Here is a 12729-nt window from a genome sequence, read left to right as displayed (position 1 = left end):
TAATTTAATAAAAATATAGTTATAAAAATTAGTATTTTAATTTCTTATTTTATAAATTAAATTTTAGTAATATGTATTAAGATTTTAATTTATTATTTTAGTAGTCATTACTGTAATTAGACAATAAAAAAAAAATGATAATAATTCTAAGGATGATAGTGGAGAAATACAAAAAATTTCGTGTCAAGAAACTCTAAACATACTTGAGAAGCTAGAAATATTATGACTTCAACAAGGTATCCATGTTAGTGAGTTATTACGAATTTACAAGTTAAAAGATGTGGTAACAACTCTAAAGTATAAATCATTTTCATAAGCAACTTTATATAAATATTTTATTTTATCTTAAACTCTTACTGTAATATATATATATTTTTTCTAATATGCATATAATTATTACTATATGAGATAATTTTCTTAAAAAGGGAACTAAAAAAATTATAATATATTAGAATGTGGAATTTATTCTTACTTATAACTATCCCAAGTTGAGACTAGAATTTTTTATGACTTTATAAAGATTATTGCTCTAATAAGATTAGTTAGGTTTAACACCAAGAATGGAGATGAAGAGATAACTCTATTGCTCCCACTTAATTTTATGGAATCTTAATCCAGTTATATTGTCTTTTTGGTAAAAGAATATTTCAAAAGCTTCTAGCATATTCTCTGACTAACAAACATAGGTTAACAAACGAATCTCATAAACTTTCTATGTGATAAGTGATTTTTATTTTCTGATAAATTTTTCCGCATGCTAACATTGCTTAGAAGTGTGGTGAGAGTACCAAATTGGATTTGTTCGAGAAAGTTTATGAGATTTGTTTATCAGTATAGTATTGCTCTTTGAGTAATGCTATAGTCATTGAATGATGTGCACTGAATAACGTGACGTAATCTTGACCGTCGATTCATTATAAGTTAATTTTAATCAAATTTTATCATATCATTTGGTGTATGGATTTGGGGTACAATTTTGGATAACTCTGTCATTTTCCTATATTCTTTGATGGTGGGTTGGCTCAAGCCGACATTGATCTCTTATGAACTTGGGCTTGGCTGGACGTGTCTATAGAAATCAACCTTGTTTTTTTAAATGTTCTGGTCCTCTTCTGAGGCTTATTTGATTAAATTAAGTTCTACTAATTAACTCCCGTAAAAGTCAAGAACGCGTAGGTGCATCTCCACTGAAGTTTCCTTGCACCTCATCCCAATAGCACTTCTTGATGAAAGTGCAGTAATTTCTGTACTACCGGTTTCTTCGTTTACTGCTTTTGATTTTCCGGCATTCTGACTCAACACTCCACACGCTTCTCTCTCAAAACTCTTGATTACTCGGAGGAAGTAATCACGTTTCTCCTACAACTCTCTCAATCTCTCTAGCTACTCTCAATTACTTCTCATAGTCTTCGGCGCTCTTACCGACTACCTCAATTTCCACTACTCTTCTTTTCTCAGTGTTCAGGTAAGCAGAATACTGCAAGTTTACCCTTTTTTTTATTTTTAAATTTGATCGTTGATGCATTATTTTCATATTTACATTTTGATGAATGTTTATCAGCATCTTAATGCCGTTTTGTAATTTTAATTATTAATTTAAACTTCGATACGAATCTATTATATATCTTGAGGGAGGATGATTTTTGCAAAATTACCTGGGTTTATGCCATAATTAAATTAAACAGATTATATTTTTCATGAATACTTAGTTGAAATTAGTAGTTGTTGTCAGAAGGCTCTGGAACTCTTTAATTATGATATATATATATATATTGAACATCATTCTCTTTGAGGTAATTTAGCTTTTTCATTTCTTTTCTTTGGATAGACTAGACCAAAGCCATGCCTGTGGGAGAGGTCTTTCTCTCTGCGGCCCTTCAGGTGCTGTTTGACAGATTGGTGCGCGGTGGGCTGCGGTTTGCACTTCAAGAGGGCGTACGTTCGAAGATAGGAAAGTGGGAGCAAAAGTTGAAGATGATTGGGGCAGTGCTCAGTGATGCAGAGGAGAAGCAACTGACGGAGAAAGCTGTGAAAATGTGGCTGGAAGATTTACAAGACTTGGCTTATGATGTTGAGGACATTCTGGATGAATTTGCAACTGAAGCTTTTCGGTGCAGATTAATAGCAGATCGTCTTCCTTGCTCTGTCCCAACTTGTTTCACTTCCTTGAGCCCAACTGCTATTAAGTTCAAAGTGAGTATGAGGTCCAAGATAAAAGATATCGACATTAGGTTGGAAGAACTGAGTAAAACAAAAGATCAGCTTGGGTTGATCAAAGCAAATTGTGCAGGCCTATCAACTGCTGCAGTCTCAAGACCAACTGATACGACTTCACTAACCAAATCTTCTTTTTTTGGTAGAGATGATGATAAAGCTAAAATACTTGAAATGCTGTTAAGGGATAAACCAATTGATGACAAGTGTCATGTGATAGCCATTGTTGGCATGGGAGGAATTGGCAAAACAACACTTGCTCAGGAGGTGTACAATCACGAAGCGGTGGAAGATTTCAACCTAAAAGCATGGATTTATGTTTCTGACGACTTTGATGTTTTGAGAATCTCAAAAGCAATTTTTGAGTCAATTACTCGCTCCTCCTGCAATCTGACTAATTTAGATACTATCCAGGCTGAATTGAGAGAGCTTGTACGAGACAGAAAATTCTTACTTGTCTTAGATGACGTTTGGAGTGCGGGTTATGACAAGTGGGAATCCTTGAAATCTCCTTTTATCGCTGGAGCACAAAAGGGTAGGATAATTGTGACAGCACGTGACCTTAAAGTTGCATCAAGGATCCCTGGATCCACCAAAATTCATGAATTAGCACTCCTAGCAGACCGGGATTGTTGGTCCGTGTTCATTGAGCATGCATTCAAGCATATAATTACTGATGCAGATTCAAATCTGATGTCAGTTCGTGAGAAAGTTATTGCAAAGTGTGGAGGCTTGCCCTTAGCTGCAAAAACTCTTGGTGGCCTGCTCTCTCGTCAAAGGGAGAACGAGTGGGAAGAGATACTGAACAAAGAAATCTGGAATGAATCATATGAAAATGATGAAATTCTGCCCGTATTAAGATTAAGCTATTACCATCTTCCTTGGCATTTAAAAAGGTGCTTTGCTTATTGTGCTATTTTTCCAAAGAACTTTGACTTCGTGGAGAAACAACTTGTGTCTTTATGGATGACAGAAGGTCTTATTCAGGCAACAGAAAACAATAAACAATTGGAAGAAATAGGTGGTGAGTATTTTCGAGATCTATTGTCAATATCCCTTTTTCAAAAGTCAAGTAGAGATAACACTAAATTTGCGATGCATGATCTGGTCCATGATCTAACCCAATGGGTTAGTAAAAGGACATATTTAGAGTTGAAAGATGAATTGGGATCCCAGGAGCAATACATCAGAACAGCTCGCCATTCTTCTTATATTTCTGGTAATTATGATGGCAAGAAAAAATTTGAAGTCTTCCGTAAAGTTAAGCGCTTGAGGACATTCTTGCCGATGCGACTATATGAAGATGGTACTCGTTACATAACTTCTTTGTTTCTTTATGATTTGATGCCGAAGTTAAAAAAATTGAGAGTGCTATCTCTAGCAACATATTACATCACTGAGCTACCAGATTCATTTGGAGGCTTGATACATTTGAGGTACCTCAACCTTTCTCAAACTAAGATTAGATATTTACCTGAGTCAACAAGTTCGTTGTACAACTTGCAAATTTTGTTACTAGCAGATTGTTGCTATCTCTTGAAGCTACCTTCCATGATGAAGAATTTGATCAATCTACGCCATCTTGATATATCAGGTGCAAATTTAATATCAGAGATGCCTTTAGGAATGAAAGATTTGACATGCCTCCAAAGATTATCTAATTTTATTGTGGGGAAAGATATTGGATCTGATTTAGAAGATTTAAAGTGTTTAAAGGATCTCCGTGAAAAGCTTTGTATCTCAAAGCTAGAGAATTCACAGCATCCAACAACATTCATATTGAGAGATATGCGTCACCTAAAAGTTTTGGTGCTAGAATGGAGTCCTCAACTTGATCATCCACGAGATATTGCAGAAGAAGAAAGGGTACTTGACTGGCTGCAACCTCACGAAAATCTGGAAGAACTCACGATCAAATGCTATGGTGGTACAGAATTTCCACCTTGGGCTGGGAATCCCTCGTTACACTCAAAACCAATGGTACTAAGGGTCCTAAGGTTGGAGAATTGTAAAAATTGCACTTCTTTGCCTTCATTGGGGTTATTTACATCACTAGAAGAACTCATCATCAAAAACATGACAGCAATAAAAAGGATTGGTTCTGAGATATATGGGGAGGGTTGCTTTCAATCATTGGTGAATCTTTGTTTTGAAGGTATGGAAGAATGGGAACATTGGGATCCTATTGGCGAATATGAGCCTGTTGAAAGATTCCCTTGTCTTCGAAAGCTTTCCATCAAAAACTGCCCCAAACTCTGTGGAGCACCATTTAATCATCTTCAGTCATTAGAGAAACTGGTGGTTTATAAATGTGGGCAGTTGGTGGTTTCCTTCTCAAGCTTTCCAAGGCTGTGCGAATTAGAAATAGATGGCTGCAAAAAGATGGCGTGCAGTAGTCTAACTGATTCCGGATCACTGAAGTCTATGACTCTTTCAGATTTTTCCGGGTATGGAAATTGGTTAAGACAAGAGCCATCTATCCTGACCTCCCTCCAAGAGCTATATATTCGAAATTGTGAGGCTTTAACATCCTTACCTGAAGGCCTGGAAAAATTTTCTCATCTTGAATGCTTAGAAATCAAAGATTGTGATTTTCTAACATCCATTGTCAGAGACCAGTTTCCTTCTTCACTAAGAAGATTCTCAGTATTAGATTGTGAGAATCTGCAATCTCTGTTCGATGGTAGAGAGGGGTCTCCTTCTTCAGCGAGTAATGAATCCAAACTTGAACATTTGTCCATCTCCAACTGCCCAGCTCTTGAATGGGTATCATTGGGAGAGCAATCATTTTCAGCACTCAAATTCCTTGAGATTTGGAATTGTCCAAAGCTCACATCAATATCACCAAGAGGTGAGTTACCTGCAGTAGTCAAACATCTTCAGATTCGGAAATGCTCAGAACTCACAACCTTGGTAAGAGACAAGTTACCGGAGACACTTGAGTACCTGCAAATTGACAGGTGTCAAAAGCTAGAGTCAATAGCAGGAAGGTTTCATAATAACCTGTCTCTTCGTTTTATTCGGATCTCAAATTGCAAGAAACTTCAATCCTTACCTGATGGTTTACACAATCTTAGCGGTCTTCATGGGATTGATATAAATGATTGTCTGAGTCTTGTTGGCCTCCCACAAGGAGGGCTTCCAACCTCCATTTCCAGTGTTTCAATTTGTAAGTGTGCGAAACTTGAAGCCTTACACAGCAGCATGAACAAGCTCAACTCTATTCAGGAATTGACCATTCAAGAATGTCCAAGCATCCCATCATGTCCAGCCGAAGGTTTTCCCATCAACCTAACATCTCTCTCGATTGAGGATCAGAATATCCGTGAATCATCACTTCTTGGGTGGAGGTTGCCGAGGCTGAGATGTCTTAAAAATCTTTCTATTCTTGGATGCTCAGATGCTGTTTCTTTTCCGCCAGAAAATATGCTACTGCCTGCTTCTTTAACTATGCTGAAAATTCAAAAATTCCAGAAACTGAAACACCTATCTTCCCAAGGTTTCCAAAGTCTCACGGCTCTCGAACATTTGTTGATAGGAGAATGCCCAAATCTCACATCCCTTCCAGAGGAGGGTCTGCCACCTTCACTTTTACGATTACGTATTTTTGGTTGTTATAAGCTGGAAAAACAGTGCAAGAGGGGAAAAGGAAAAGAGTGGTCTAAGATAGCTCACATTCCTTGTGTTGAGATTGATCACAAATTCATTTACGAGGAATAAGCTCAATTTGATGTCAAGAACAATGAAAGTTAATAGAACCAGAGAATTGCCACATTCTTTCTTTGTACTCTATCAGAGGTATGTCAATTTCGAAACCTGGACAAAATATTTATTCATTCGAAAAAAAAAAATATTTGAACTTTATGATAACATATATATGTTAATTACATTCGAATGAAGTTTTCATAATCTCTGTTCTTTTAAGTGAACTGCTTCTTCATTCTTTCAACAGTTTTGGGTGAAAGGTCAGAGAAATATATTTCTGTTAATTTTTTATAAATTAAAATAGAAGTTGATGGAAGGAAGATGGTGTGCGGCAGTGAACTTTGACTCTATGACAGTTGACAGATATTTCAGGAGTTGGGTAATTGATGAAGGTAAGGTATCTTTATCTAAACTCTTTGATCTCCTTCTTTCCATGCCAATTATTAAATGTTCTTGCTTCTTGAACTAAATATTGGTTTTTTTTATGTAGGCCAATCTTATCAATGATCCAGAGGGCTTAAGACCAGAGATAATCGAGACCTAGAGCGGAACAGGGTGCTTGAACTAAGTTTTTCTTTCTTTCATTTTCATTTGTTTCTTTGTTTTATTATTGATTATTGTTTACTTTTGTTTAGCAGTGGAAAGCAAGTGGACTACATGAACTAGGCTTCCTGGTATTCTGGTAAGCATACTTCATTTAATTGATTGCTTAAAAAAAAATTTGTGAACTTAATCAAATCCTATCGTTTGGCAGATATGGTTTCAGTTTAATTTTGGTTGTTGAGGTTCACTTAAAGCAAGGCATCATTGTAGAGGCGTATCATTTTTCCATACATTAGTAATTCTCATTGGGAGATTGGCCAGGCCAGATCTCAGCCTGAGCCTCTTTCTCCTCCACGCCGCCCTTCCTAGCCAAGTCGATTTATTATGCTCGTCGAGATGAGATGGAGGATGAAATTTAATTGGAAGATTTCTGTAAAGGAATTTTGGTTGTTTGGATGATTATTTCTGTTAAGCCAATTCTTTGTTTGTATTGAATAATATGGTAATGATAAAAGCTTTCACATCTGTCATCAATTCCTGATCTACAACAAGAACTCAACTAAATGGGTGGTTCTGGGCTGCTCTCAAAGTGTCAACAAAACTCAATTATTTTGTCTACAGTCTGACTACAGATATTTCGACCTCTCTTATCAGACTCTCAATTATTTCTCTTATTCTCTCTCTTATCACGCTCTCTCAAACACTACTCTTGTTTTCTCAGTGTTAAAGTATGCACAATACTGGAAATTTTACTTCTTTTTATGTATGTTTATCAGCATCTTTATACCATTTTATTCATTTATCATCAATTTAAGCTTAGATATAAAACGATACGGATTCCTCTTAACTGGATCTTGCCTTTTTTTACACTTTGTGAGAGGATAATTATTGCAGAACATATGCACCATCAATATACTTTTTTTTTAACTTTTTAATTGGGCTTATGTTCATAATTAAATTAAATAAATTACATTTTTCATGAGTAGATAATAATTAAATAAAATGATAGGAAAAAATGTCAACTAAATGGGGTATCCTACATCCTGTATTTCTTCAAAACGTTAATTAATTATGAACCTACTTTGTCTAAATCTGAAACAATCACATATCATTAAATGACACACCTTTTTTCATGGTACATAACATTGTTGTTTTATCACAAATTTCTTATATAAAAACATACAAATTCAATTCTTAATTACTACAAGTATTTAAATATTTAATAATGCTACAGACACCGAAAAATTTGCACCGAAATTGTATACCGGCCTACGTGTAATACGCCTCTATTTTTTTAATAATTTTTTTCTAGTGAACGGCCGTCCATCAAATTTGGACGGCCATTCACTCACATGAACGCCCGTCCATATTATATGGACGGGCGTCCATATACCCATTACTAAAATGGAATAATTTTTTTTTATAAAAATTAGGGACGGGTGTCCACAAATAAGGGACGCCCGTCTTTAATCAAAATATGAAAATTAAAAAAAAAAAAAAAACTTTGGGACGGCCGTCCATAAATTTGGGACGGCCGTCCCTTACGCCATTAGGAATGGACGCCAGTCCCTTACGTTTGGACGGCCTGTCCATACTTTTAAAAAAAAAAAAAAATCGAAACGTCTTCTTCTTCTCCACCATTTTGCATAGCTTCTCCACCATTTTCATTTTGCTCTCAGCCCCGAACAGGACCCAGCTTTGCTCTCTTTCTGTTCATCCATTAATGAGCAAGATGCTTTTCTTTGCCATAACGATGAACTGTCAAGACCCAGCTTTGACACTTGCATGTGCTTCTGACTATAGGGATCCGTTTACCCTTCCTATGTTACCAAATGAAAAGAAGAGAGCAACTGCTGCTAAATTTGAGCTTGCTTCATTGTACGGTGGGTAGAGTGATCAGCTAGCAGTCATAGTAGCTTTTGAGTGCTGGAGGAATGCAAAACAGAGGGTTCAAGAAGCACGGTTTTGTTCTCAGTATTTCTTCTCTTCAAGCATCATGAATATGCTGCTTGGTATGCATAAGCAGCTTCAGACAGAATTAGTTAGGAATGGGTTTATTCTAGAAGATGTCTCAAGCTGTAGCCAGAATGCACATGTGCTAGGCATACTACATGCAGTCCTTGTGGCTGGTTTGTATCCAATGGTGGCAAGGTTGCGTCCACCTCATAAAAATAGAAAAAGATTTGTTGAGACTGCAAGTGGTGCTAGAGTTAGATTGCACCCTCATTCCATTAATTTCAAATTATCATTTAAGAAAACTGAGGATTGTCCATAGCAGCCACTGCTGCGTCTTCATCTTCAAGAAAGAACGAGCAGCAGCCAAGATGAACGAGCAGCAACCACTCCTTGTTTCATTTAAAATGTTTTTTTTTTTTTTTTTTTTTTGAAGTATGGAAATGGACGCCTGACTGGCGTCCATTCCTAATGGATGCCAGTCCAAATGTAAGGGACGGCCGTCCCAAAGTTTTTTTTATTTTTTTTATTTTTATTTTCATATTTTGGTTAAGGATGGACATCCCTTATTTGCGGACCCCCGTCCAAAATAAAGGGACGACCGTCCATAACGGATGAATGGCCGTCCCCAATGTTTATAATATTTTTTTATTGTATTTTAATCAGGGACGCCCATCCCTTGTATATGAACGCCCATCCATATTAAAGGGATGATCGTCTATAACGGATGAACGGCCGTCTCTAATGTTTATAATATTTTTTTATTATATTTTAATCAGGGATGGGCGTCTTTTAAATAGGGACGCCCGTCCCTTGTATATGGACGCCCGTCTATATAATATGGACGGGTGTCCATGTGAGTGAACGGTCGTCCAAATTTGAGGGACGGTCGTTCACTAGAAAAAAATTGTTAAAAAAATCAGAGACATGTTACACGTAAACCAGTACACAATTTCGGTGCAAGTTTTTCGGTGTCTTAAATATTTGTTTTTGGTTTGTTGATTTCTTATTTTTCATATTTACCATTCATAGTAAAATGATCGGTTTTACGTATAGATAAGAGTATATATTTACCATGAGGATAATCAAGCTCTCGTTCTCTTTTGTATGACAGTTCTAAGAGAAATTCATGGATGGAAACTTGCTTAGTGCGTTTCTCCGTAGGTTACTGAACAGACTGGAAGAGCCTTCTTCTGAGTTGAAGCACCTAGCAGCAGTTTCAGGGCAAAAGGACATATTTTTAAAGCTAAACCAGTGGAGTACTATGCTGCGGATTTTCATGGAAGCTATCGACTTTGAGCTCAACGAGGGGCTACTGTCGAATGTGGAAGTGAAAATGTGGCTGGATCAAGTAAAAGAGTTGACCGATGATATGGAGGAGATACTGGATGAGATTTCCAAACAAGCTTCACATCTCAAAATGATGGCTCAAAGTCAGACTACCATGGGCAAGAAAAGTTCACTAAAGGGCCTCATCCCTGCTTGTTTCACAGGTTCGAACACAAGGGCTGTTACGTCTTTTGATGATGAGAATCTGAGTTCCAGAATAATTGATATAACTAGCCAATTGGAAAAACTCAATACCAAAAGATATGCACTTGGACTGAGAGTGACTCTTAGAGCTGTACTTTTCTCTGCGGGTTCCCGAGCCAAAACTATTTATGGGCGAGACGAAGATAAAGAGAAAATACTAGAAATGGTGTTAAGGGATGAAGCGAGAGATCATGCCAACTTTAGTGTAATACCCATCATTGGCAGAGCAGGAGTTGGAAAAACAACGCTCGCACGACTTGTCTATGATGATAAGGCAGTGGAAGACTTCAAACCAAGAGCCTGGGTTTCCCTCTACGAGAATTCCAATGTTTTCAGAATCTGCAAGGCCATTCTAGAGTCAATCACATCTAAATCCTGTAATCTAAAGGATTTAGATGAAGTGCTGGCTCAACTGAATGGAGCAATTTTTGGTAGGAAATTCTTGTTTGTCTTAGATGATGTTTCGATGGAATATCATGGTTTGTGGGAAACTCTAAAGTCTTCCTTTATGGCTGGAGCCCCGGGAAGCAAGATATTAATGACAACCAGAGAAGTAGATATTGAGTTTCTATTCAATCTCAGTATTCGACCTTATCAGCTCGAGGTACTGTCAGATGCAGCCTGCTGGTCCGTGTTCAAGATGCATGCATTTGATCGGCAGTATGCTGGTTTACAATTAATTCGTGAAGAAGTTATTGATATGTGTAAAGGCTTACCCTTGGCAGCTAGTATTCTTGGTGGGCTTATACGCTTTAAGTGGAGTGATGAATGGGAATGTATATTGAACACTAAAATATGGGATTTGACAGAGGATAGTGAAATTCTTCCTGTGCTAAAGTTAAGCTACCAACATCTTCCTTTATGGTTACAAAGATGTTTTGTTTATTGCGCAATTTTACCTGATGATTATGAATTTGAAGAAAAGGAACTTGTTCTTCTATGGATAGCAGAGTGTCTAATTGGCGGACAACCAGAGGATGAGCTAATGATATGTGAGCAGTTGGAAGATAGAGGCAGTAAGATTTTCCAAGATCTATTGGAAAGATCTCTTCTTGAACATTCAAGTAGTCATGCTTTTAAATATAGAATGCATGACCTTGTCAAAACTATGGCCCGATGGATTCATGAAGAAACAGTATATTCCAGATCTGAAGATGTGCCGGGGGTCAATGAGCAACCAGAGTGTGATAAGAAAAATAAATTTGGACTATTCTATGATGTTGACAACTTACGGACATTTATGCCAAGACTCCTATGTAATGATGACAGTCATCGTATTACTGATATGCTTCTCTCAGATTTGCTGCCAAAGTTCAAAAAGTTAAGGGTGCTATCTTTGGAGAAGCACAATATTACGAAGTTACCCAATTCAGTTGAAGGTTTGAGATATTTAAGATATGTCAACCTCTCGAGCACTATGATCAGAACATTACCTGATTCAATATGTTCACTATTCATCTTGCAAATTTTGCTGTTAAGGGATTGCTCTCATCTGGTAGAGTTGCCTTCCAATTTGAGGAAACTGGTTAATTTATGGCATTTTGATGTTACTGGTGTCAATTTACTTAGAGAAATGCCATCAGGAATGAAAGAATTGACATGTCTTAAAACATTACTCAATTTTATTCTAGGCAAAGGTGTAGGCTCTTATTTGAAGGATTTGGAAAACTTAAAGTTTCTTCGTGAACTATACATTTCAAGAATACATAATGTAAAAGATACACAGGACTCCGTATTAATTGATAAGAAGGATCTGAAAGTGCTGGTATTAGAGTGGGATTCTCAGTTGGATGACACACGAGATGAGTCAGTGGAAGAAAATGTACTGGACACTCTCCAACCTCACCAAAATCTGAAAGAACTCACAATCAAAGGCTACGCCAGTACAAGATTTTCATCTTGGCTTGGAGATTCAACATATTCAAACATAGTGCTGTTAACACTAGAAAGATGTGAAAAATGCACAGTATTGCCTTCACTTGGAAGTTTGGGCTCGCTTGAACAGCTCACTATTAAAGGAATGATAGAAATAAAAAGGATAGGTTCTAAGCTTTTCGGAAAAGATTGTTCAACTCCTTTTAAATCACTGAAGACTCTTTGTTTTGAAGATTTTCAAGAATGGGAGCGCTGGGATCCTGTTGAAGAAAATGAGGATGTTGAAATATTCCCTAGCTTGGATGAGCTATCCCTTGTGAAATGCCCCAAACTCCGTGGAAAGTTACCCGAAATTGACTATCATTGGTTTAAACTTAGAATTGAGGAATGTGGGGTGTTAGAGGTTTTGTTCACAAGACTTCCAGGGTTTTGCGAAGCAGAAATAGATGGACGTAAGGTGCAGTGCGGTACTTAAGTCTCTAACAGATATTTCAGATTTCCATAACTGATTGAGGTAAGGTTTTCATTGCCTCCAAGAAGAGAATGTATGATCTGGATCCAGTTATTACATTGTGATCTCTTCAACCATGTTTTGTTTCCCCTCAACCTTGAAATTAATAGCAATGATTCATATCTTATATTTTAATCCATAATCTGTAATTTAATTATCTTATTATTGTTTGTTTATGCAGGCCTATCTTATTGAAGACGCAGAGCTAGGATACGAAGTTCAACTGGAGTTAAGGCAACTATTGTCTAGTGATAGCTAATGGATGTCTGTTTTTCCTATTTGATGAATAAACCTATAAAAGCACCTGTGATGGAATATTGTCTGTTTTTGTGTTTGTCTTAATATATTTAAAACTTTAAAACACTCTGTTCTTCATTTTCACTTCACTTTAGCTT

The 12729-nt window shown here is 36.8% G+C and overlaps 2 protein-coding genes and 1 long non-coding RNA gene across 4 annotated transcripts; all 3 read left to right on the top strand.

Moving 5' to 3' along the window:
* Positions 1–1192: 1192 nt before the first annotated feature.
* On the top strand, positions 1193–6006 carry LOC116135801 (putative disease resistance RPP13-like protein 1). Of its 2 annotated transcripts, none has more exons than XM_031421520.1 (2): positions 1193–1465; positions 1834–6006. In XM_031421520.1, exon 2 carries the CDS (start codon positions 1843–1845, stop codon positions 5932–5934), a length of 4092 nt encoding a protein of 1363 aa, XP_031277380.1. In that variant the 5' UTR covers positions 1193–1465; positions 1834–1842; the 3' UTR covers positions 5935–6006. The 2 variants fall into 2 exon arrangements, with proteins under 2 accessions (XP_031277380.1, XP_031277381.1); XM_031421521.1 differs by having other exon boundaries at positions 1829–6006.
* A 93-nt stretch (positions 6007–6099) lies between these two features.
* Positions 6100–6988, top strand: LOC116135776. Its single transcript, XR_004128942.1, has 4 exons — positions 6100–6311; positions 6410–6474; positions 6558–6601; positions 6674–6988. It is a non-coding gene; the product is annotated as an uncharacterized LOC116135776 (long non-coding RNA).
* A 2556-nt stretch (positions 6989–9544) lies between these two features.
* LOC116135814 (putative disease resistance RPP13-like protein 1) lies at positions 9545–12593 on the top strand. The gene is made up of 2 exons (XM_031421531.1): positions 9545–12280; positions 12516–12593. The coding sequence occupies exons 1-2, from the start codon at positions 9545–9547 to the stop codon at positions 12591–12593; spliced, it is 2814 nt and encodes a 937-aa protein (XP_031277391.1).
* Positions 12594–12729: the final 136 nt, after the last annotated feature.

Source organism: Pistacia vera, unplaced genomic scaffold (genome assembly GCF_008641045.1).
Source record: "Pistacia vera cultivar Batoury unplaced genomic scaffold, PisVer_v2 Contig303, whole genome shotgun sequence".
NCBI classification, from domain to species: Eukaryota; Viridiplantae; Streptophyta; class Magnoliopsida; order Sapindales; family Anacardiaceae; genus Pistacia; species Pistacia vera.
Note: the sequence above shows the minus strand (reverse complement) of the source record. Positions and strands in the feature narration are given on the sequence as shown.